The sequence below is a fragment of the Drosophila ananassae genome, chromosome 3L, assembly GCF_017639315.1.
Source record: "Drosophila ananassae strain 14024-0371.13 chromosome 3L, ASM1763931v2, whole genome shotgun sequence".
NCBI lineage: Eukaryota > Metazoa > Arthropoda > Insecta > Diptera > Drosophilidae > Drosophila > Drosophila ananassae.
Genome location: NC_057929.1, coordinates 15,386,780 through 15,412,839, shown reverse-complemented (window position 1 = coordinate 15,412,839; position 26,060 = coordinate 15,386,780). Strand labels below are relative to the sequence as shown.

The window sequence follows — 26,060 nt, the reverse complement described above, 5'->3', positions numbered from 1 at the left end:
GCCCATTTTTGGCTAAAATGATGACTGAAACTAATTAATAAAAAACATATTACTAACTTAGACCCAAAGATGTAGGAAAGTGGGCTGCCTAGGATAGAGAGAGTGCACAGATGCCCTTCCACTGATTCCTAGGTCGAATACATGCTGTTGATCATTATCCTGGAAAGGACGAACTTATGCAGCCTATTTACTGGAGTCCTGCATCCTGGTTCATCCATCGGCCGATATCGAAGACCCCTGGCACTTCTTCGTCGAGGATCTGGACTTCTAAGTCACGGAAAAGGATTTCCCTCAGCAATGATTGAACCAGCTGTGGAGCCCGACAAGAACGACTGGAAGAGCTTCGCAGGAGCACCTCTACTAAAGCTTGAAGACAAGGCAGATCAGAAGGACAATCTTTGTCCTGACGATAAAGATTTACAAGTTTAGTTATTTAAAATATGTATAATTTATAATTAATGTATAAATATATAAGTTACAAGTAAATATATACATATTATATATGTACAATAGTTAATAAAATCCAATATATAACATGTACATCTCTTTTTTTTAAGAATAAAGACATAAAAAGAAGGGCTTGAACTCTTTGGGGTAACTTACCTAAGTAACTTTGAGGGAGGGTATATATTCTTCTGAAATATATTAGTCGTCTGAATACTTTATGTGACCCGTTCAGACACCGCATATACCCCACGCCACCCAGTCGACAAATATCCACTGAATACATTTAGATAAGCATTGAAATCACAGAGCAGCTCATTAAAAACCAATAAAGTTGCCTGGCGATGCCACCAGCCAGTGCTGTCCATCAATGGATCTTCGTGGGAGCTGGAGGCTGGAGGCTGAAGGCTGAAGGCTGGAGGAGATTGGGTCGAAAACTGATCTGGAGAGCGGAAACTGTGTGTGACTGTCGGCAGCTGTCCATCAGACAAAAAAGCGCTCCAATAACCAAATCGACTTGAAGGAGTCGCTAAGCCACAAAGCCGGGATCTCAAGCATATTTTCGAGTCTCAGGCTTCGCATCCAGATCCACCAAATGCACTGAGAAAAAAAGTTGTTGAAATATAGTTAAGATTAGCTACGAGTTATGAGAATAATTTAATATTGCAAAGTCAAAGTCAACCTTTTCGTGGCTATTAGCTTCAAAGCGAGGCTTTGTTTAGTTGATTTTTCAATTAAACTAATAAATAATCAATAGAATAGTTTCTCTCTCTGCAGCTAACCATAGACATCCATTTTTAATTTATTGTTATGCCTTTCTGCTGCCTTTTGGTGGCTGTTGCAGTTGCAGTTACAGTTGCAGTTGCATTTGGGAGCTAGCAGCTTGCAGCTTGAAGCTGCTGGTCGCCAGGTCATGTGCAATTTATGAAACGGCTTTGCATTGGCCGCGGCCTGATTTTTGAGACACATTTGGATGACTGTCGCAACGGCGGCAACTTGTGGCAACTTGGGGCAACATGAGGCTGGCCAGGCAACTGCGGGCAACTGCCGCTTCTGTCCGTTTGATTTGTGATCGATTGTGTGTCGTTAGTTTGCGACATGGGGCATGAAATCTTTGACACCTAACGGTAAACGGACGGGCCGCGAGACCTCGGATCTCAGCAGTGGGTGCCTCCCCTCACCGATGAATCCCTGAAAGCCCTCCTGCCTCCCTGCCACCGTTTGCGGCATTAAATTGGAACGATGATGCCGGGGTTGCCGCAGTTGTCAGTCGGCCAAAGTGTTTGGCAGTTTTGCCATTTATTTTACAGGTGAGTGAGCATAATGGACAGTTGCCCGTCGCCGAGTTGCAAGTTGCAGCTTGCCAGGTTGCCAGGTTGCCAGGTTGCCAGGTTGCAAGTTGCCTCGCTGACTGGCTAACTGGCTGACTGCCTGGCTGGCTGATACATACATGCTGTGCGCCTTGGCTCAATTAAAAATGGAATCGTCTGGTGGAGGTCGCCTCATTTGACAATTGCCCGGATCCCAAATACAGGCAAATAACCGTTTGAGCCTGTCTTCGCCTGGCTTTCTTCCCGACTCCGACTCCGACTCCAACTCCCCTCTTGTAACTGCTACCATCCTACTATCTGACCGTCGTCTCTGTCGTAGTCCCATGTTTAATTTTGTTAAGCAAAAATGCTGGAAATTAAAATTCCCATCACACCATAAAACCCATAAATCATCTTTTATCTAAGCGAGTCTATCGGCGCATGAGCGCGCGCCAACTTCGGTTCGACTCCGTTCGGGTTTGGGTTTTGCTTTTGGCTTGGGTTTGGGTTTTGGTTCAGGTTCAGGAAAAACAACAGAGACCTCCACACTCCCAGACACAGTGTGTGTGTGTGTGTGTGTGGAAAATGATGCTACATGCTCCATGCTGGATGCTGGATGGTGGATGTTGCCTGGCGGAGAACCTGCTCCAGCCTCTTCTGCCTTAATGAGAATTTAATATTTTTCAATAAAAATTTGTAAAAGGCGCGTTAGCTGGCCGACTCCGGACTCCAGCCTCCCAACTCCTCTCACCGAGTGGGAGTGGGAGGGGGCCACATTTGCCATGTGTGTCTTGGCTATTAACGCACTTTTGTCCGCAGCCATTGGGCTTTCGGCTTTCGACTTTGGCCATGGCCTGGCTGAGATCCGTGGCTGGACAAGATGATTGCTGGCAGAGGCAGTGGCGAGGGGGTGGCATAGAGGTGGCACAAACTACTTTTATTAGGCGGCACGTACATACATATGATGTTCTTATGGTGGTTATTATTAAACACATTTATGGTGTGTTTTGGTTTTAGCAAAAAAGGCTAGAATTTTAAAGGAATTGCAGATTTTCAGAATACTTTTTATTAGATTTTATTAGCCAACAATGAGTAATATTAATTCGATTTCTATTCCCCCTAAAGTAAGTTCTTTTCGGAACCCCCCTCGAAAGAGATGCGACTGCCTCTGACTCCCTTCCATTTATTGTGTTTGTTTTGATAATTTAGCAGTGCTTGTAGGTCTCCTATTTGAGGTCTAGTTTCTCTAGTAGATCCTCCTTAACCCATCAGGGCCTACGACATGTCCCTGCCCATTAAAACACACGCATTGCATACGAAATTGGTGGCTGGAGTTCAACTGGCAAGTGGCGAGTGGCGTAAAAACCAGAAGTCGGGACGAGGAAGGGAGTCTTGGGTTAGGCGCGGGACTCGGCCAAGAGTGTCAATTGTCAGTGGCTGTCGCCGTTTAGCCGTCTTGGCTGGGTCGAGGCCTTCTGCGCCTGCCAAGTACAAGTACGGAATTGCAGTAGTGCCGAAGAAACCTGGGCACAAAAACCCAGCCCATCGTTGGCGGCGCGTGCAGACTGTGAGCCTGTTTTAATATGCCAACAATGACAATCAACTGTCACCTTTGGTGCGCCATGTGTCTAGAGTCTAGACGCCAGACTAAACGCGACTCCGGGCCAAAAGAAATTGCATGCAACCTGAGCGATTGCCGCTTGGGCGCTGATTGCGGCAGCAACTTCTACCGCTCCTGCTGCTGCTGCCTCCGCTGCTGACAGCAACAACAACATATAAATATGTCATTTGGCTCATTATAAAGATAGCAAAAGTCTCTTTCTCCCTGACCAGAACTGAGCTTGCAACTAGCAGCTAGCAACTAGCAACTAGCAATGTGCAACATGCGGCGTGCCCCCAGAGCTGCTGCTGCTGCGTCACATTTAAACGTTTAATGATAATTTATGAATGTTGTTGTTTTTTATTGCAACAACAATGCCGTATACCAATAAATCTTAAGGATCACATAAATCTTGGCGCTAACTGAGACGGCAGAGGCGACTGCAGCGCCAGCAGCAGCAGCGTCCGTAAAACGGAGCAACTTCCACCGCGCGGCAACTGCCATAAGTTGCAGGAGGAGAACCCATGATCAATTGGCCAAAAGCTGATATACCCTAATAACTGAGACGCACACATAATTAACCCAATCTTCAGGAAGTAAAGGTTCTGGTTTATGGCTGAAAGTCAAAACAAAGCCACATTCTACATCTGCAACTGCCCAAGGGATGATTAACTTTTATGGGTTAATATAAAAGGTGTTTTGTTTCTAACAAAAAGGGTTTTCATCGATTTATTGTTTATTAGAATTTAAGAATGGCATTGACACTCTATAGGGAGTGATAGAAGCAAGTTCTTAATCCGGAATTCCAGCCGGAAATCTGTATTCTACTAGTTCTTTGATATTTAAGTTCTACTTTCTAGAAGACATATTTAAAAAACAATTCTATAATCTTATCAAGAGTGTAATAGAAACATATCTCCGCCAAGAATTTCCTTACTCTATCAAACAATTTCAGACAGATCTTGGATGTGAGTTGCCCCGTCTCTCTGAAGGATATAAAATATAATTTGGTTCACTTGATCAAACGGCGGGAGTTGGTAGTGACAGCTGCAAACCTTGACGTGGCTGGCTGGTGGCGGTGGTGCGTGGTGGTGGCAGCAGCGGTGCAGTGGCCCGGTGGTGCTCTCCTGTGGTGCCCGGCTTTGTGGTCTTCTAATGTGTTAATAGGAATCGTCCGGCCAGAGCGACTGCTCCAGGGGACTCTGGGGGGGATTGCTCAATTGTTTTTGCTTTTTAGAAAGGCCTCCGGTGTAGGCTAATTTTTTGCTGGCAGTTTGTTATTGCGGCGAGTATTGGATTTAATTTAATTTTTGTGCTTTTCATGCTTCGTTAACATATTTTGCTTATAAGGATTTCCCGCGAGCAGCAAAAAGAAATCACAACTGATCAGTGAACATGCCGCCAGGTAGCAACTGTTTGCTGCAGCGGCTTCATTGTTGCTGCAGGTGCATGTTGCCCCAACAATGCCATAAATTGTGACATTGGTTTTTGCCTTCCCGTCTCCCCCTCCCCTCGAACTCTCTCTCCCCCTCCTCGCACACACACACACAACCACACACACGACCGCCAAAGAGCAAAAACTTAAGCCTGGCTAATTCTTTTTTGTAGTCCAGGCCGCAGCAGGGGCAAAAAAGCTTAGAACGAGTTTTGGCATTTACGACTCACTCACTCTGGGATCTGCAGCACCACCACCCTCCTCCCCACCCCACTTGCAGCACCACCCTTCCCCCAGCCACTGGCTGCTGCAGTAGCCACCGCCACCACCACCACCACCGCCGCAGTTTTTTTCTCCTTCTGTTCTGTTCTCGTTGTTGTCGCTTGCCGCTTGCCGCATTATGTTGCTGCTTAATTGGTTATAAATTAATTAAACGTCGATTAATAATCCGGCTTCTTGTCAGTTAAAGCCGCCGTCGTTGCCGTCGACGTTTGGTTAGTTGTAGGTTCTGGGCTTGGGAACAAGAACATATAGCCATGCTAACACCAACAGGGAGAGAAATTATTGGTTAGTAAAGGAGCTACTAGTATCTGCTAGTTTGCATCTTAATATCTTGCTTTTTAGTATCTTTTTATGGGATAAACTAACATATGCTTTATTCTTAATATGTATCAGTTACTACATTTTTTACAGTGCACTAAAAACAACAAAAAAACCATGGGTAGTGACCAAGTATCACACACACAAACGTGATGAGTTGGCAATAATGAACTTGTTGTTGTCGCTGGCTTGAACTTTGTGTAGAAGCCAGCAGCAGCAGCAGCAGCAGCAGCAACACAAGCAGCAACAGCAACAGCAGCAGCAACATCAAGCACAGCAGCAACAAGAACTCATTAATGGGACTAGACTCCAAGTTGGTCCGAAGTCCGGAGTATCGATGACCATTTGGGCGTTTGGGGTTCAGCAACTGCTGTCAGCCGCTTGTCAACGTTGCTCTTTGGTAATGGGTCTTTGGATACAAAAAGGTTACGGGTTACTGAGGCCGAAGGGAAATATGAGAATATTCAGCTACCAATTCAATAATTGGAAACACACTGTAGATGCCATAACTTGGCGCGAGAACAAATTAAAATAAATTAATTATTCAGTGAAAACTTGAACACGAACATGTTGCTGCTGCTGCTGTTGCTCTTGTTGCTGCTGCTGCTGCTGCTGCGGATACACTGCACTAATAACTGAATTGTTAATGAATCAGGGCAGATGATGAAAAGTATAATGAATTTATTTACGAAAACAATTTGTAGTGAATCTTGTTAAATTAATTAAATGGAAATGGTTAGCGTGTAGATAATCGTTAATGGTTTTCCTAAAAATGCTGTCCGGCTCTTCCATCTCTTCCAAATATGATCTATTATTCATATGTTGTTTGTTTCTTTTGGCTACTACTTTCTTTTCCTCATTTTTTTTGGAAAGAGCCCCTTTTCAAGATCCTCTTATGACTCTCACTATCTTTTTTTTTCGGCCTTCTGAACTTGCCACATTTTTTTTTGTAACCAAAAAGTTTACATTCCCTTCTGTTCTGACACTGACCCACAGAGTCCGCCATCGCCATAGCCATCACCTGGAGGCGAGCACACTCTAATCTGACAGATATTTGATTTGATTTACCATTTAGAGGGGGACAGCAAGAGGCCCGGCCAGAGTGAGAGAGAATGCAAATATTTACACCCAATTGTTGTGGTATTTGTGGTTCATTTCAACACTTCTCCGGCTAGAGCTCCAGCCCCACAGCTCCACAACCACTCGAGGCGACATTTAAGTGATGCCTTTTGTTGATCGAGTGCTTGCTACGCACTTCACTCTCTCTTTCCCACCATCTTGGCCCTGTCTCTTTCCGGCCAATAGCTCAAGTGCCGGACAACCACCGTTTGTGAACTGCTACAGATATGTATTTTGGATCCAAATGCTACTTTACCGCTCACGAAAAGTGTTTCTCGGCCCGGCGGCCTGTCTCTTCTACATATTTTTCGATTTTTTGCCTTTTGTTTTTTGGGTATTTGCTGGGCAGTGGCGATTAAATCACGGTCCAGCCCCGAAGAAGGCCATCGAAGATGGATGCAGTGAAAATAAATTACATAAAGAAATTAATATTGATTAAATAAATATAAATTTGTACTCAAGTAACTCCAAAGTGATACAGCCAGTAACAAATCCTAAAAAACTCCCCTTTCACTTGAGAGAAATCCACATTTTCTTTCTGTGTATACCTCCTTACCACTTCACCCCCTCTGGGGTATCTTTTGTGTGGGCAAGTCAAGTGCCGAATGCTCTTCAGCTCATTGTTAGCCCATAGACGGATCGCATAATGATCCAGAAATCGTCAGCCGAAATGGCCCGGCCGAAAAGCTTCTTTCTCACGTTTAGCGCTAGCGCCTGGGCCTAGGCAATGGCCAAAAAGCAATTCCGATCCCAGGCTAACAAGTGCCGGCCAAACGAAAAACACGAGCTGTAAAACGTCAAAATATACGAGCACAGAGCGATTTAAACTGTCAACGCTGCCGTAAACATTGTCAGTAGTTAAGTAAGCGGGGGGCCCGAGGAGCCTACGGGTCTCAGAGTCTCCGAGTCTCTGGCCAAAACTGGAACTCTTGGTGGCTACTTGTTGCCTCAAATTTGCTTATGAGCAGGCCAAAACAGTCCGGCTCCGACAACCAGTCGGGCTCTGGCTCAAAAAGTCTCTGCTGTGTGTGCCTGCCTGGTCTAATGTGGCTCGTAAATCCTGGCCCGAACCTGCCGGCCGACTGGTTAGTTGCGTTCGCCTTGCTGCCCCAACTGATGGATGTTGTGATGCGGCCGGGGCGGCACTTTGCCAGATTTACGCCCCGCAATTAACGTTCTAATCGCCCCAATTTGTTAGGATCAGAGGGGGTGGGTGCAAGGACCGCTTAGCTGGCCCGCTAAGCGGCCCGATAATCAGCCCCAAAACAGCCAACAAGTCAATTGAAAGTGTCAACCCGCTGATATGTCCGACGATGCTGAGGAAACTCTCGAAATTGATTTCAAGTTGTGCACTAATTAATCCTAATGGAAAAATGCATTTCGCAGATAATGCAGAAGCATTAATTATTTTCAGTATTTTTCGACAGTTTTTGTCAATATTAAAAAACAGTTTTAAGAGTGGTTTTCGGTTTTCAATAAATGTTAAGCTTTAAGTCAGCAAATACTTCAAAGCTCTTTACATTAAGTGTTTATATAAACTTGAAATAAAGCAAAACAATATTGTATGGGAATATTGTACTTTGTATTATTATTTTCTTAAAAAAGGAAAGAAATTTCTCAGGTAAAAATCATACACCTGTTCGGAAAGCTCTAATATTGGCGCCGCCGGCAAGCTTTGCGTCCGCATTCAAAACTCTGAGCGCCCTCAACATGTAAAATAAGCTTCGTTATGTAGAAGCTTGAAAAAGTTTGTAAAATAAATGACGCCAGTAAAAAATTGAAATTTTCTAAAATCCATAAAATATTTTTCACAGTGTAACATTTACGTATGTGTTACATGTTAAAAAGGATTCTTATAAATACAAAATGAAGAGGGAAATAATCCTGAAACGTGAGGAGGTATATTAAAATATAATTCATACCGATAATACCGAATATCGATATAAGAACTGATTCAAAATATTATATTCTATATTATATTCTTATACAACACGGTTTATTTGGATCACTTTGATGTAAAATTCTCTTTAAATTAATACACCAGCACTGATTGGGTGAGTCTTAGGGAATTAGATCTAGAAAGTGCAGTGCTGAAAATATTGGAAGGATCATGAAAATATTATACGGAGTTCCAATTATACGACAACCTCTCTTTGCTTTTTTTGTCGCAGATCCATTCGAGTATTTTTAGATCAAATGTTCCCTTGTTGTTTGTGTTTTGGTTTTGTATATTTTCTGGATCTTATACCCAATGAAGTATACATATTCTTGATCAGCATCGATGAGTCGATGTCTTTTTCTACGCAAACTAATCTCTCAGTTTTAAATCTATCGACTTCAAAATTTGCACACATAATTTTATCTCTGGCCCGCAGTATAGAACTGATTGTCAATCAGTGATTGATCGGAAATGCCATAACTTTTGTGCTTTTTAAGTTAGAGGGTTGGGTCTTTCTGTGGATTTGAGTTTGATTTTCGACTCCGCCCGAAGTTAACTTTCCTTTCATGTTTTAATTTAAACTTTATTTTATTCTGAAAAGTGAAGAGGGACAGAGAAGCGGAAAAAGCTAAAATGCAGTGGAGCCATTGGAACTGCACCTGGGCGCTGCTGGTTGTTTCGGGTGAGTGGATACACTTCAAACTTAAAAAAAATGGAAAATCCTCTCGTCGACTGCATTCAGCTCCTTTCTCGAATTTCTGTTCCAGCCCTGCTCCTGGCGGTGGCCAGCTCGGAGGAATGCGACTTGGAGGAGTTCAGCAAGTGCACCGAACCACTTGATATGCAGCATTTAACGTCTGAGCTTTCGGTTGGCTCTGCCAAAAAGGAGGACCTGATGAAACATTGTCAGTAAGTGTCCCTTAAAAAGGCAATCTTCCTTCAAATCGCCAAGTATTTGCAAGGACTTCACAAAGATCTCTTTTTTTCGCCTAGAAAACTGCGGAAGGGGGTGCGCTGCATCCAGAGCTTTACCAGGCGGTGCATGGACCTGCAGCAGCGGAAACAGTTAAATAAGCTCTACCACGGCACCACCCAGTTCATCCGAGACCTGTGCAATAAGGGCGAGTTCCAGGACGACTTCCTCAGGCACATACCCTGCCTCGAGATGGTCAGGAGTGAGTTTGAGGTCTGCGCCAATCGCTACAAGGAGACCATGGTCTTACTGAAGGAGAACGGCACTCTCAACGAGAATATCAAAACCATTTGTTGGTGAGTGATAAATAATTCGAAATATAATCCAACAAAGAGCCACAGAAGCCTTTTAATTAGATTTTGCATTTCTAATATTGTTCCTCTGCCTGGTTTTGTTCTCCAGCTCCATTAATGAGCTCGTGGATTGCTCTGGAAACGCGGCCCGTAGAATCTGCGCTAATGAGGCGGCCAAATTCACCCATGAACTGGTCGACAAATACGCCAACAGCCTGACCAAGGTGAGTACATAGGGTCGCCTCCTCCTGAATGCCGGATCTATAGTCTCTCCCCCCGACTACATAGATCTACTGCGAGGACTTCACCCACAACCCGGGCATCTGCCAGGACGGCGAGGAAAACGACTCAAATCCCTCGATGCAACAGCAGCAGCAACAGAACAGCAACACAAGCAGCAACAGTAACGAGAACTCATCTATGGGACTAGACTCCAAGTTGGTCCGGACTCTGGTGATCTGGAGGTAAAAATAATACACCTGTTCATAAAGCTCCCCCATTGGCGCCGCTGGCAAGCTTTGCGTCCGGATTTGGAACTCTGAGATGTGTCTACATGTAAAATGCTACGTCATGTAACAGTTGGGCGACAATAGCTGACAGTAAAAAATTAGAATAAAAATAAAACCAAGAACCATTTTTTAAGGATTCTGGCTTTAAGGATTATTCTTTACTTATTACTCCAAAAAAGTCAATATCCTTCTTCAAAAGGTTGATCAAGCTGAACTTAACCCATAGGCACTTTTTAAAATCAAATCCTAGGCCTATTAGTAGCTCTTTCTAACAGTTTCTTTACATTTCTCCCAAAACTGTCCATTAATGCCCCCCATTACCGGCGGGGCAGCCTTTTGTGAGCTCATTGCCGTTAAACAAATAAAAATAAACTAAGCGTAAATACTTAGGAAGAGCATAAATGCGAGGAGAAGAGTTTGGCCTTTGTCCTTAGCTTCGCTGGCGGGGAACTATTGACCTTTCTGGCGGGCGGGCTGGCCCCATTCTGGCCTATTCTATGCGTGAGTGTGTGTGCTAAACTTTAAATTGTCCAAAGCTACGTGCCCCGCATGCGGAGTTCATAAATCCAAGCGCTAAATGTAAACATCAACAGTTGTGCTGCTCCGTGGGCAACAGCAACAGCAAGAGCAACAACAACACCAGCAACACAACAACAACAACAACAATGGGTAAAACTTGCAAAGTTCAAACACAAACTAATGCAGCAGCCAAAGCTGGAACAAAAGCCACACCCACTGCCCACCACCCAAGCACAACACTCCCTTAGCCCCACTTTCTTTCGCCCCAAAACTCTCCTTTTGGCCAGGCACTTTCACTGTTGTTTTTGTTGCCATTCTGGCCCTGGTTATTGTTGCTGTTAGTGTGCTTAATGCGCGATGGCCAAAAGTGTGTGTGTGTACACTGAGAATAAAATATTAATAATACTTATAGATCTATACCCAATCATTTCTACTGTATATTCTTCAAATGGCTATCAAAGTCTTATTTTATTATTATTTATGAATATATCTCAGGATATTAAATTAATATTTTCTCAGTGTAATCCTACATATGTATACATATGTATATGCCATAAGTTGTAGGTGTTGCTGGCTGGACTAGGACTAGGACTAGCATAGAGAAACCTCCTGTAGGTCCGGTCCTAACACAAGCAGCTAAAATAAAATAAGCTTGAGTTTTGTTTTCGTTTGTCGTATAAGCAATGGCTTAAAGTCCTGTGCTGCTCCTGTTCCTAGCCCCTCATGCATCCTTGCCACGCATGTTGCAAGTGGTAATGACCTATCACCACAGCAACCCACACAGCCACACGGCAGCATTACACACAAACGCTTGTTGCACTGGCCCGAGGGTTAAGTTCCGATAATTATGAATGCAAAAGTGGAGCACAAAAAATGAAACTCATGGTGCAAAACAATCCACACACAAACACATAGATGTAAATGTGTGGCATGCCGCACTTAAAGTTGTTTACCTTTTTTACAGCACTTATTTGCAGTTGAAATTTAATTGGCTGAACAGATCGTTTGAAATGGAGCCCGAAAACCGCAGTATGCTGTTTACGATGAGAATGAAATTGATTGAGGAGTAATTATGAGTATTATGTGGCGGGCCAATTAGAGTTATAATACGGTCGAGTTATAATATATAAGCTCTTCCGGTTGCAGTCCCCCACCCAGGTGTTATAACTGACACTCTGATTGTCTAATCTACAAGGCGATAGGTGTCTTCAGATCTGGAGTGGCAATCGAATGAATTACGACTCTATCTGATCTAATCAGCAAGTGCTCTAAATCAAGTCTACAACGTGAGCAATATATTAGAAACATAAAGAAAATAGAACCTCAAACAATTAACTCGATTTGCGCCATATATCCTATGAATTTCAATAATCAAATTCCGGCAGAATGATAGTTATTGTATTCAAGTGAAAATCAACTATTTATGCTTCTGTCTGCCTGTTGTGCGGGAAACTCCATTCTGCAGTCCCCCCCGGGGCAAATAATCCAATGACAATGATGGTGAAAGGAAATCTCCGCCTAATTTAGACAGTGTTTACAATAAATATGCAAACACACCGCTAAATTGGCATAGAGCAAACACAAATCGAAGCAACAAAGCACGTTGCCACCCACGGTGGCAGGAAGACAAAGACAAGGACACACGTGTAAAGCGAGTACTCTTGAACCTGGAGTTGTGTGAATTGATTGTTTCCTTTTTTTGTGTACAGGAATTGGGCAAATACAAACAGCCAAATACTTGATCGAACGACAAAAATGATTGGCCAACTAGGCTCCTCCAGCCCACGAGAGCCAAAATAGGCGGATAATCTTATCGCCCATCGCAGCAGTTTCCTCTTTATTAAATTAATTTAAAAGGCAAATAGAGTATAATCATTTATCGAATTGATGGCCTCTGCTTATCACAGACACTTGAAAGGTCCGAAAAATACCTGTTGTTGCAGTTGGCAGTTACCTGCCAGCAACATTCATTGCATGTTGCTGGCCGCCGACAACATGTTGCTCGCGTGTCGGGTTCGGCTTGGGCCCTCGGCACTCACTCGGCACTCAATCGGCGCTGGCTGCCATTTGCTGGTCGAATGGAAGCCACTGAAAGTCCGCCGTTCAGTTAAATTTTGCCATCCGGTCGCCCAACACGCACGGCGCGCTTGCTCCTTCCCAGCGTCGAGATCCAAACCGATCCGATCCGATCAGATCCGACACCGATCTGCTCCGGCTGCAGTGTCATTCGAAAGTGTCTCGCTCCAGCTGCTCAAGTAATCAAGTCAAATCAAATCGAATTAAAGCCAATACCCAAAAGCACTTTGAAAATGTATAAAAATAAACATAGGCGGGACAGAAAGCAAAAAAACCGGCTCTCGGCTTCACAGGTTGTGGGATTTTGCGCACAGGGCGACGATCCCGCCGAAGATCGGGCTCTGAGAGGCGCGTCCGACTGCATTCTTGCATCACGGGTAGCCGGCTCCATCCAGCCAGGCCTCTTTCGATTCTTCCCAGACCCAATTTGCTTATAAAAACTGGATCTTGGCTAATTTATATTCATAAAAACTTAGTGACCTGTATATGTCAAAGAAAAACTTTTGAAAAACTAAAAATAATATTTGGAAAACGTTTTCTAGATCATTGAATATTTTAGAATTAAAACAAAGTGTCTCCCAAACAAAATCTCACTCTTTGTTGAAGCAAATCTTTAGCAAAACAAATACTGAAGTTCAATGAACTAAATGCACATAAACCAAGCTACAGTATGTACAATTTCTCGCAGTGTCGAGTCTTTCTTCCCGGTGCTGAGCACTTATTACGGTTAAGTGATTTGTTTTCGTTACTCAATTAGGCGGCTTTTAACAGCTGAGCTTCTTTCCATGCACAGAGAAGTCATCGCGATGCACCGCCAAAGATAAAAGAAATTATCATAACAGGTGACACGATAGTGTCGCTAATTAAAAGTGCAAAACAATGCACATTGCACAGCTGGAATGCGAAGTCACCCAGCCCCGACTTTGGTGCAATTTCCGTATTTATATACATAGCTGGTCTTCTGGTCTACGAGAACCTCTGAAAACAGTTCCCTTCTGGTTACTTTTTTTTTTATTGGCCAGCCAGCCGCATCTGGCTCGAAACCCTGACCTGTGCCAATCAGTTTGCGTCTCATGTTTTGCTTCAATTTATTTGAACGTCAACAAATAGCCGAGAAATTGTTGCGAGGCGTTTGAAAAGTGTTTGCTCGGCTGCTGTTTGTGTATCGTTTATTTATAGGCCTTAAATGCATCTGTCGGGTCGGTATTTGTATTTACATACTGCAAATAATAACAAAAATGGCCACAAAACATAATCAAAGCCAACAAAAGTTTACCTCATCAAATAAATGAAATCTGCCAATAGTTTTTTACCTTTCATAATGGTGCACTGAGAGCAAAAAAGACGGGGAGGCAGTCATGAAATTGGAGTCACAAAAGCAGGGTGTGCATTAATTAAAAGTGCATTTGATTGATAGATTTTTTGCCATATTTTCCACTCTAACAAAGAGCTTTGGTAGCTTAAAATGCAAACTAGTCCCAGGTAATTACACCTGATTGTATCACATGCCCAGCCCCGAAAAGCAGCCACTTGGGCAGCCCACACAACCTGTTCGGAATTATACTTTGACCTGTCCACGCCACATTTGCAGCAATAATTGGCAGCAAGAAGAGCAAACATACGGGCACCCACCATGAAAATATTAGAAGGAGTCCCAAGTCCAAATTAAACCATTTATACAAAAAATAAGAAGAAAACACGACAACCTCTGACGCTTTGCTTTCGCTTTCCTCCCGTTGTTGTTTTATTTTTTTGTGGCAGAACCATTCGAGTATTTTTAGATCAATTTTTCTTTGGCCTTTTTTGTTGTTTGTGTTTTGGTTTGTGATTTTTTTGTTTTTAATTTAAATTTTATTTTATTCTGAGAAGAGAAGAATCTGTTACTGCGCCTCAATCGTGCAATAAATAAATAAACAGACCTCTGCACTCGCTGCAACTCGCCGAAGCCTATAATTTTCTATAAATATTTGCGCACACCATTGCTCGTTATTGGTTATTAATTATTCGCATCGATTTATTGTTCTAACCAAAGCAGTTACTGTGACGTCACGGACGGAGAGTAAGTGCACTTAACTGCACTTGCGAAAACAATTGCACTGTGAGCTGCGGCACAGAGAGGGAGAGAGGAGCGGAAAAAGCTAAAATGCATCATTGGAGCCATTGGAACTGGAGCTGGACGCTGCTGGCTGTTTCGGGTGAGTGGATGCACTGCGAAAAATATCTAATACAGCCTAGATTATCAGAGGTCTAGATTAGCAAAAAATGAAATCAGAAATATGGCCTGATTTTCGTTGCAACTTCCGAGCGTTGCGGGTTATCTGGCCCTTGAAAACCTGACCCGATCCGTCAGTCAACTCTTGGCAAGACAATTCCGCTATAGATTACACCGGATAGAGACACAGACTGGCAGAAAGTTGGGCGAAAAATTTATGAAATGCCAATTTCACTTACGTTTAACTTTATTACCCCTGACGCACATTTGCAACTTTGTTGCAACTCCTACTCGATGCTACTGCTGCTGCCACTGGACGGCCAAGAGTCTCAGATTGCCTTTTAGCTTTCAGCTAGAGCACACACTATTTCAGTGTTTCTGCTTTTTGTTTGTTTGTTTATTTGTCTCCTCTCGCCCACTGTATTCAGCTCCTATCTCGAATTTCCGTTGCAGCCCTGCTCCTGGCGGTGGCCAGCTCGGAGGAATGCGGCCAGGAGGAGTTCAGCAAGTGCGCCGAACCACTTGATATGCTGCATTTAACGTCGGAGTTTTCGATTGGTCCTGCCAAGAAGGAGGACCTGGACAAACTTTGTCAGTAAGTGGCCCCCAAAAGTCGATCTGGTCGGCGTTCCTCGAATCCCAATCCTCCCAAGCAGTCGCCAACTATTTGCAAGGACTTCACATAGATCTTTTTTCTCCGCTTAGTGAACTGCGGAAGGGGGTGCGCTGCATCCAGAGCTACACCAGGCGGTGCATGGACCTGCAGCAGCGGAATCAGTTCAACAAGCTCTACCACGGCACCAACCAGTTCATCCGGGACCTGTGCAATAAGGGCGAGTTCCAGGACGAGTACCTCAAGCACATACCCTGCTCCGAGATGGCCAAGAAGGAGTTCGAGGTCTGCGCCAATCGCTACAAGGAGACCATGGTCTTCCTGAAGCCCAACAAGAACCAGGAGAATCAGGAGAACGGCACTCTCAACGAGAATATCAAAACCATTTGTTGGTGAGTGATAAATAATTCGAAATATAATCCAACAAAGAGCCACAGAAGCCTTTTAATTAGATTTTGCATTTCTAATATTGTTTCATTGCCTGGTTTTGTTCCGCAGCTCCATTAATGAACTCGTGGATTGCTCTGAAAACGCGGCCCGTAAAATCTGCGGCAATGAGGCCGCTAAATTCACCCGGGAACTGGTCGACAAATACGCCAACAGCCTGACCAAGGTGAGTACATAGGGGCGCCCCCTCCTGAATGCCGGATCTATAGTCTCTCCCCCCGACTACATAGATCTACTGCGAGGACTTCACCCGCAACCCGGGCATCTGTCGGGACGGCGAGGGAAACGGCTCTAATCGCTCGATGCAGAGCAGTTTAGGCCTTTTGATGGCCGGCACAATACTCTCGCTGCTGGCCAGCAGAGGCAACAGATAGACGGCGACCCATCAATTGAGTGGAACATGGCGCAAACCAGTCTTACCAAACGGAAATTAACGATGCTATAGATGAGAAAAATGGAGAAATAATGGAATAATAGTTACGGTTTCCCCCACACGTCACACCGATGGAATTCCACACGCAGTTGCTGTTGCGGTTGCATACTTTTGGCAGTCAGTTTAGGCCACACCAATAATCCAACAATCCATAAATCCAGTAATCCAGTAATCCATACAGAAACAGCTAATGCCCCAGGATGTCGGGGCGAGGCAGTCAAGAAACTTAAGCTATACGGTAAAGTAAATGTTAAGTATGTTACGAGTATGTATACCAGTATGCATATAGACACATGTATGGAGAGGAGATCGGATCGGATGATCTTGGGAGTATATGTGCGGATATGTGTGTGTTACTATATAGAGGATATAGGCTAGATAGTTAGAATCAGTGTTGAATCAGTGTGTGCGGCAGGCAGAGTTACATACGTGTTGTTGGCCCTTCTTTCGTGCAATACTAGAGTTTCGTTGCGTTGAGTTTGTTGCAAGTTGTCCAGGCTTTAAGTGTAGGCGTAAACCCCTTTAGATGTAATACCCTAAGTTCCGCAAATCATTGTTAAGTGCAGCCCCCCTCCCACCAACTCTCACCCCTTTTAGCCCCACTTCTATGCGCACAAAAAGATATAGAAATACAAGAAGTATCCCCAGCGGATTGGCTCACATATCGGCAATAACTTTACATTTAAAAGAAAGTGCATTTCTATGAACGGGAATTTTATAAATTATTTAGTGGATAGCGTATATTTATTTCACACTCTGTAAATACTTTTAAAAATACATAATATATACAACATATATATTCAAATTGATAATGCCGCGGCGAAGCGTTTGGAAGTATACTTATAAATAAATATTAGTTTAACTTAAATACACACCCACAGCCACACACCTACACCCACACCCCCACACCCACACACACACCAACTTACAAAAAACTGTGAATATATATTATGATTAAAGAGTAACATTTATTTTAAGTAAAACACACAAATGCATATGCAAAGAAAAAATAATAAAAAACGAGAAAATAAATTAACAAAAAGGGGAGCGTAAGAAAGGCGGGGAAATAAAAGGGAAAATGGCCAAGAGGGGTTGTTGAAATTTAAAAATATCAAACTAAAGGATACCCTTCAATTTTTACATAAATTTGGTGGAAAATAAATAATAGTTGGAGGGGAGGGCTTTTAAGATTCCACGAATTTATTGGCGGACAATGCACTCCGTGTTTTATTTTTGCTTTATAAAAAATGCCGATAAAATCATTTTTTTAAGGCAGTCTCTTAAATTAATTTAGACCCATTTGAAGAGTATAAAAAGCGAATGAGTGCCGTGCCAAAAAATGCTTTTTACTGCAGGATCTGGAAAGCGGAGCGCAGCCAAAAACGCGCCATGCAACGCGCCCCACCCGGCGCCCAAAAGTATGCTGCGCAAATATGCCAGTGCTGGCTACCAGAAGGGGTTAGCACCGAATCCAGCAAGAGGCCAAGACAGATGCGGAAGAGAGGAAGGAGGCGAGGGGAGAGGTCCTGCCACACCGAGGCTGGCCATAATTTATGTTTATGTGGTGCGTTCATTAGACCAGCGACGACGAGGACGAAAACGCGGACGAGGACGAGGACGAGGACGACGACGACCTCGCCAACAGTTGACTTCTCGCCTGGCAGCTAATTTATAAGGTCGATGCCAGGCTCAAGGACATGTGAGCGGAAGCTGGAATCGCAGCCTGTTGGGTGTAATAATTACAGTTATCATAGGTAGCCAGCGGCGGGCTTTGGATTTGCATTTGGCTCTGGAAATGGTGGTCGGAAATTGATTTCCTTCATGCCATAATGACCACACAGTCAGCGGGATAAGTTAATTTACATTCCCTGCTAAGAGGCATTTCGGGATTACTATTTTCTGTCAAGCCCAAGACAGAAGCCCAAGCTACGTGAGTTGCCTTTGATGACATTTTAATTTTTCATCACAATCCCGAAGAGCTTTCGTTCTAATCTACCATAAAGTTCTAAAAATTTAATTTCGCAAAGATTTATTTCCCTTTGAAATGTTCCTCAGGGATAGATATGTTTTTTTTTGTTGGTCATTGAAAAATAAAACTACATATTGGCTGGACATTTTCAGTATCCTTTGCAATCACATTTTGGAATTGCATTTCATGGGAGAGACGATGCGAGGCATTTTTGAGCTCGGAAGCAAGTGCTTAACAAATCAATAACAGAGCCAGGAGGGGAGGTGGCCTCCAATTGGGACACAGGTATCTCGATTGCAGTTCAAATATTTACGTTTCCATTTAGAGTGGGGGGCAGTAGAGGAAGTGGCAGCTCGCATCTCTCCCCGGAGTCATTTTCAACTTCATTTGTTGTGCAAATAGGCGAAATGCACTGCTCCCTGCCATCCCCGGCCGAAACCCGAGGGGCAAGTCACATAATTCAAAGTCATATTTTGTATCTTGAGCAAACGATTCGGAATAGTTTTTCTATGCAAGGGCTACCCCTTTTTTGGTTCTTAATTAATTGAAAATATCTTTTGTGGGGACGTGAGTGCGGCATGCAAATTGACAGTCCGCATCTAGTCGGGGAAGTGTCGAGTGCCATTCAGAGCGTTTCCCTTCTACATCCTCTTGTCCCGCGTCCCGACATTCATTCATTTGCTTCCCACATGTCCTTCCTCCCCGTCAGAATCCTGCCATGTTTAATCCTCTTTAAGCGGCAACAGAACGATTACATTTTGATATTTTTTTTTTGCCGTTTGGAAGCTGCATCCCAGCAGCATCCTTTCGGTGGCCGTTCGCTTTTGCTTTTATTTGCACATTTCCGCAGCGACTAATCTGCAATTATGTTTTACATAAAAATCCTATCGCATCCTATCCCATGCTATCCGGTAGAAAAACACAAACAAAACCCAGCATCAAAGTGAGTGAGAAAAGTTTTCAACAACTTTGTCCAAGCTTGATTGTTTTGCCGGCTGAGATTGTCGCGTAGCACAAACATTAAACAACAACAGACACACCATCCAGCTATCGGGACAAATGCTGTTTTAAATCCAAGTGCCCACACTGCGAATATGCAGTGCAGTATCTTATCAATAAACCAGGCCATCCCGACGGACCACGATATGAATTCACATCAATATCAAACAAAGTCAAACAATATCCGTTACTAATCTGCATATTAATGAGGCATAATTAAACTAAACATTGAAATCCGAGTAATCATTGTATTGTTCTGGTCATATTAAAGCTATTAACATGGCTGAAAGTCTGAGCACTGCCACGCAATTAGCCTTGATGCTGGCTGCTGCTCTGGCCATCTTGGTAAGCTACTAAGCATATTTAATAACTGGAAGGCATCCACTCTTTGAGCTTGAGCTTCGATGCATTTAGCATTTAGAAGCATTTACGTGTCGTTGCTGCTGCTGCAGACCCCAGTGCGCAGACCCCACATCATATTCACTTTGAGATATTTTCGCTTATATTTCAATTGCAAGTCACTTGGAGAGATTAAATGGGTACACGACCTGGTCCTCTCTGGCCAGGTCAGTGCGGCCCCTGACCGCCCGGGCTGATGGCCATAAATGCGCTTGTGGTTGATAGGTGGTTACCAAAAAGCAGCTAAAAGGGCGGTGGGGTGGCTATGTCAGCTGTTGGCCAGCTGGCTGGGGTTTCAAATGCATTCCGTACATGATAATCATGTTGGTTGCTATGGCTACTCCTGCTGCAAGTTGTTGCTGCAGGTTGCAACTACAGTTGAGGCGACTGCATGCGTTGCATTTGCAATTCCTGGCTGTATGGGATGGCAATATGGCTATACGCTGGATGCTGGATGTTGGATGCCGGATACTCGATGGTCGATGGGCCTGTCTAGCTAAGCCTGCTGTGGCTTGTCGTGGTGTGGTTTATGGCAACATCTTGTCCAATTTATTACCACTTTCATTTGGTAGCATAATAGGCAATGCACTAGCCAGCACACACAGAAATGCACTAAAAGAAAAGAAATTAATATAAAATAATAAATATTTGAATACAAAATTAACTTACAAATTACATATTACAAGATACTAGAAACTAAGTATTTCTAACTGTGATTTCCACATTATTATTATTATTATTTATTTGCAAAATTTTTCTTACTGTCCTTCCAAACGCACTTGTGGTGAATGTTGCCAGCCTGCCTGGGATGCATATATCTATAACACGTAGCACTCAAAAATACTCAAACATTGAAATTGGAGTTCTAGTTTTTGGTTCTCGTCTCGTTTCTGCTTCATCAGTTACATGCTTTGAATAATTCAAGCGTATTTTAGGCCTTCCTTTTGAACTGACGTCTTTTGTTGGCCTTAAAAGTTATTAAATTATTTCCAAAGTCTACCATTTCAGGTCGATTTTTCCTTTTTTTGTCTTCGGCATTTGAGAGTGCTGATTCTGTGATGAAATGCAGCACAATGTTGCAAACTGCAATTATTGTGCATTAAACCAGTTGAATTAGCATAATTCAGTGCAACTGTCGTTGAGTTTGTTCCCCCTTCTCGGTACCCGGCCACGGTACGTATACGCAATGTGGTTCTCCTACCCTGTAGATTACGTATACGCAGTGCTTGACGGTGCCAGCCATTTGTGCTGCATATCCCCAGGCGACAGAAGCTAAAAAAAAATGAAACAGAAAGACGAGACACAAATTTTCTCGCGCTCTGGCGGCAGCTAAAAAACAAAGCTCGAGTGTTGACGGCAAACCACATGCCACCATGCCACGCCATCCCTCTCGCCCCTGCCCCTCCAACGACACCATCGCACCCTGTGTGTCCTTTAGCTGTTTGTCAACAGCAGCGGCAGCCAAACACTTGAGGGGCGTGTCAGGCGTGTAGGCGCCTTTTTAATTGCACTGAAAACAAAACGCTAAACACTTGTTGGCTGCCCGGATGGCTGCCTGCCTTCCAGCTAGTTGGCGACTGGCTACCGAATGGGCGGGGCGCCATCAAAACTCTCTAAAAGGCAAAAAGCATTGCCGACACCGCCAGCAGCAGTAGTAGCAGCAATTGCTGATGTTGCTACTGTTGCAACTGCTTTGATTGTGCCCCATAACTGTGAGGCAGCTTCCATGTCGCCCCATTGTGTCGCTTCTTTGCCGGCGTTTGCTGTAGTTTTGCTTTGATCGCATTGTAACATTTTGCGACAGTTTTAGATTGTAATGGGCTCCCAGGGAACGGGAATAAAACGGCTTTCAATTGGATCAGATTGTCAGCAAGTTGGCAGTAGAATAACATAACTCAAAACCTGAAGAAAATTCTATGGATAACTATGGATAAGAAGTGATAAATAGGGGAAAATATTGACCCAAAAATTTGCCGCCTGGTTTTGCAACATATTGATAGAAGTATTCGTTTAAAGTATTCCGCTCAAGAATCTGATGGGTTTCGGCAAAGATATAGCCATCGCAATGGGCCATATGTGGCTCCCCTAGCATTTTTCCAAATTCGAAGAGGATCCCCTGGAAAATTTGATGAAAAATGTTTAAAAAAAAATCGTTCCTAGATTTTGATGCAGATTGATCTAGAATCGATCTACAAATCGTTTAAGGTATTCCGCTCAAGAATCGGACAAGTATTGACAAAGATATAGCCAAGGCAGTGGGCCATACAAGGCTCCCCTTGCATTTTTAAAGCTCGAAGGGGATCCCCTGGAAAATTTGATGAAAAGTGAAAAAAAAGGCATTGCAGAGGGCCACATAGGGAATTCCTGAATGTCACCAGGGGTTGCTTGAATCCTATAAGAAAAACTTTGGAACTTTCGGAGGAGATGATAGATTAAAATCCTTGAGATTGCAAAGGGGAAGCCCATAAAAGAGTTTGATTTAAAGTAGCAGCAAGTATTAAATTTCACAAAACTGGGAATGTAGATTTTATTTTTTTTATCTGTTCTATTTTAGACCTTTATCAACTAATGTATTACATAAAATTCCATTATTATTATGAGAGAAGTTTATGTGCCTTTGTATAATGTGGGAGGATGGCGCTTGATTGACCTGCTCATGTGATGATTGCCACATTTAATTATCGTATTCGATCAGATAATGCAGTTAATTTTCAATTTGGTCTTTCAGTCAAGAACGAGCGTTTCTGGCACTGAGTTCGATTTATTGTGCGTTTCATTGGGGCAGCATGTTTAAATAACGAACACAATGAAGTTAGGCCAGGGCGGCGGAAACAAGAACGGCAACAACAAGAATTTGTCACTGACGTTCGGCGAAATTTCTGACTCTCTGGTGACATTTGAAAAGTTTAAAATAATATAATTTTCAACGCTATATAGCAAACTAACAAGTTCGACTCGGAAGCCAAGAAGGTTGGGGCTTCAAAACATCCATCCACCCACACACCCACGAGGGTGGGAATTTGTCTTAGCTAACTTTTCGTCCCGAAAAGGAGAAACTTTTTCGGCTGCACTGTTGCACCCACACAGACATGGCCAGCACACACTGCCACACACCCAACACACACTTTCTATTGTAAAATATGTAAGAAAGTTTCCTTGGCTTGGCTGGGAAAACGCTGCGTTTTCCAAAAGCTGGAGCAGCAGTAGCAGGAGCAGCAGGAGCATCAGAAGCGGAGCATCGACGTTGTCTTTGGGGAAATTAAACATTTTCTATTTGAAAACTTTGCCGTGTGTGAGGAACTTTCGGGGTGAGGACGGATTCTCGTTGGGTTCAAGAGCAACAGTTGCCTTTTGAACTGTCCGGGGTCACACTTTTGCATTACATTAGTCGCCTTTTGTTTGAACAATTGCGGAAGTCATAATTTTTTTGTGCCGGCCAAGTTTCGGGCAAGGTTTTTTGACAAATTTAGCAGCAAATTGGCGGAGAGGAGCAGCACCAGTTTGGGAATTCGTTTTTCCAAATGGCTAAAATGCTCAAAATGGGCAAATGTCAAGCGGCTTGCTGTCATAGGTGTTGCATATTTAATGCGGCAACAATGCAGAGTGGCAACACCCAGTGGCACCAGCAGCGATTCAGATTCGGATTCAGATTCAGACAAGTGCACCCAAAGTGCATGCAAATATTTTTGTCAACGATTGTTTGGCCCAATATGTGACGGTCAGAGGGAGGGCGGAGCGGTGATGGTGAAAATGCAGGTCAGGGTGCAGGGACAAGGACAGTAAACGGTTTGAGTAATTGTTGTTGGTGTGAAAACTGGCAACGATGCCAGCGAGTGGCACGAGCTGGAAAAGGATTTGCTGGGTTATGTATGAGCCAAAGGCTGATTGAGATGAAGGAGCAGCTGGCGGGAGCTCCAAATGGCCATCCGATGGACCGTCTATGGCATCAACAATCCTGTCAGACAGCTCCCAAAACAAAAACGGAAATCATTACATGAAAACCATCGAAATGCCATCTAACGTTAATCTGCTGCCTGATTTCCAGCAAATAAAATCAATTAAAGCGCATTGCCTAAAGAAATCAATCCAGAATAATATTTACAAAAAGCTTCCTAGCGTTGATTTTTTTACCACAGTCTGGCGTAAAAAACCTAGTTTCAGTGGCAAATTGAAAACAGGATCCCGGGCACAGGACGCTACAGCTAAAAATAAATTCCAGACAACCAAAAATGATTTTCGCATTGATGGAAATTAAACGCAGAACGAGACAAACCAGTGCGATGTGTTACATCTGCTGGGGCATTATCAAATAATTCAGTTGTAATCTATTTTAATCCGCCAGTATGGCCTCTGCCCTTCTCCGTCGAAATGTTTATTTGTTTTCCCTCTAACCCCGCTGGACCCGATCGCATTCAAGCCTCAAAATTGTTACCAATATTTCGCTTGTCCTCCGCCATCCAGCTATACATGTATTTATTTCAACATTTTGCTAAACATTGCCCAGATTTAAATTCCCATTCATGTAAAATCTCATAAATACCAGCATACAAATATCGGATGACGGAACTGTCCGACTATATTTCAGTCACACACATTTTTTCGCTGCGTGAGAATTATTCAAATGATTTAAGCGGCTTAGGGTAATGGCTGGTGAACATTTCGATGACGCTCTCCAGCGAAGGGTGAAAACGGCTCTAATCGGAAGGTATCTCCTATATAGTATGTGGTTGCTTGAATTATGCAGTTTAATTTGGCAGTATAGATTAACAATTTCAGAACCAAACAAATGTGAAAGATATGCCTTTTTAAATTAACCTAAAATTCCTTTAGCCCCACAGAAAAATTCGAAAATGAATAACTCATGAATTCAGTGATAAGGCTTGCAGGGAAAATGACTATATAAAGGGTAATACCTTCTACCCTACCATTCAGTCAGCAAATATGATCCAGTATCTGTTTATAATTCACTTGGCTTTGTTGCCTTTGGTAGTTGTTGGTAATCCCTCCAACCGCGCCTTTTTGGATGTGAAAGCTCCCTGGCAGGTTTCCATTAGAATCGATGATAATCCCAAGTGCTCTGGAGCCGTCTTGTCGCCTCTGTACATCCTGACTGCTGCCAGCTGCGTCAGTGGGAACCACATTTCGAAAATCAAAGTACGAGCAGGATCCAATTACCGTTGTTGGACAACTCTGATCAGTACCGCCAAAGTGATCATCCACGAGAAATATATTCCCGGAAAGTATACGGACAACCTGGCCCTGCTGAAGCTTGACAAGCCTCTGGAATTATCCAAAAGTATTCAGGAATTGCCGCTAGCCGACGCTGTGCCGAAGGATAATTCACTGGCCACGGTGGCTATTTGGGACTCATTTCTTGTACTTTATCATACTTCAATCATTGAAGAGACTGTCATCAGCAAGCAAAAGTGCTCAAAGGAAGTCAAGTCCTCTGATAATAATGCTTGGATAGCTGCCATTGCTACTGAGACGATTTGTGCTCGAGCCAAGGGCCAAGGAGCCTGCGTTATCGACATAGGAGCGCCCTTGATTGCCGGAGGACACCTGGCTGGAATACTCACCTATCCAAGCTGCTCCTCAAAGCCAGATATCTACACGAATCTGGTTGAGTACAAGAGTTGGCTGGAGACCAATACAGATTAGAGTGTTTCAGTTGTCAGATTTTTGAAGTATTCACAAAGCTTAAAATTTTGAAATAATTTCTACACCTCGCTTTTGGTATCCTACACATTCATTTTTAAATTCTAGATAAATAAACTACTCTGTTAAATAAACTAGGAACATAACCCACTGCATTAATATTACTGTCAGGGGATTTTCGACACAATGCCAGTTATTCCTGGATCAACCTCTGCTAATAGAATAGATGCCTGTTTTAAGTTGTGTATTAAGATATATCCACAAATTTGCACTGACCGCTAAGCATTCACTTACAAAATGATCCAGATTTCCTTGAGTTTTTAGAAATTGGTTATCAACAAGGCCCAGGGGTCATGTTTTTTAAATGGCCAACTGAATGTTGGATATTCCAGTCGGTAACACCAGACGCTTCGTTACGTACCGGTCCAGTTACTCATCTATTGAAGAGGGAACACAATCTGGAAACTAATGCTTCTTCCTATCCAGAATACAAAACCTTAAAATATAATAACA

General features: G+C 43.3%; 2 protein-coding genes across 3 annotated transcripts; both read left to right on the top strand.

Annotated features, from left to right (window-relative positions):
- The first annotated feature begins 8,490 nt into the window (after positions 1-8,490).
- Positions 8,491-10,353, top strand: LOC6494172. Its single transcript, XM_001960792.4, has 6 exons — positions 8,491-8,562; positions 9,049-9,129; positions 9,215-9,356; positions 9,441-9,716; positions 9,823-9,937; positions 10,002-10,353. The coding sequence occupies exons 2-6, from the start codon at positions 9,081-9,083 to the stop codon at positions 10,179-10,181; spliced, it is 762 nt and encodes a 253-aa protein (XP_001960828.1). The 5' UTR covers positions 8,491-8,562; positions 9,049-9,080; the 3' UTR covers positions 10,182-10,353.
- Positions 10,354-12,555: 2,202 nt separating this feature from the next.
- LOC6494173 lies at positions 12,556-17,631 on the top strand. 2 transcript variants are annotated; one of them, XM_001960791.4, is made up of 6 exons: positions 12,556-12,996; positions 14,853-15,012; positions 15,483-15,624; positions 15,735-16,034; positions 16,141-16,255; positions 16,320-17,631. In XM_001960791.4, the coding sequence occupies exons 2-6, from the start codon at positions 14,961-14,963 to the stop codon at positions 16,461-16,463; spliced, it is 753 nt and encodes a 250-aa protein (XP_001960827.1). In that variant the 5' UTR covers positions 12,556-12,996; positions 14,853-14,960; the 3' UTR covers positions 16,464-17,631. The 2 variants fall into 2 exon arrangements, with proteins under 2 accessions (XP_001960827.1, XP_014762662.1); XM_014907176.3 differs by having other exon boundaries at positions 14,850-15,012.
- Positions 17,632-26,060: the final 8,429 nt, after the last annotated feature.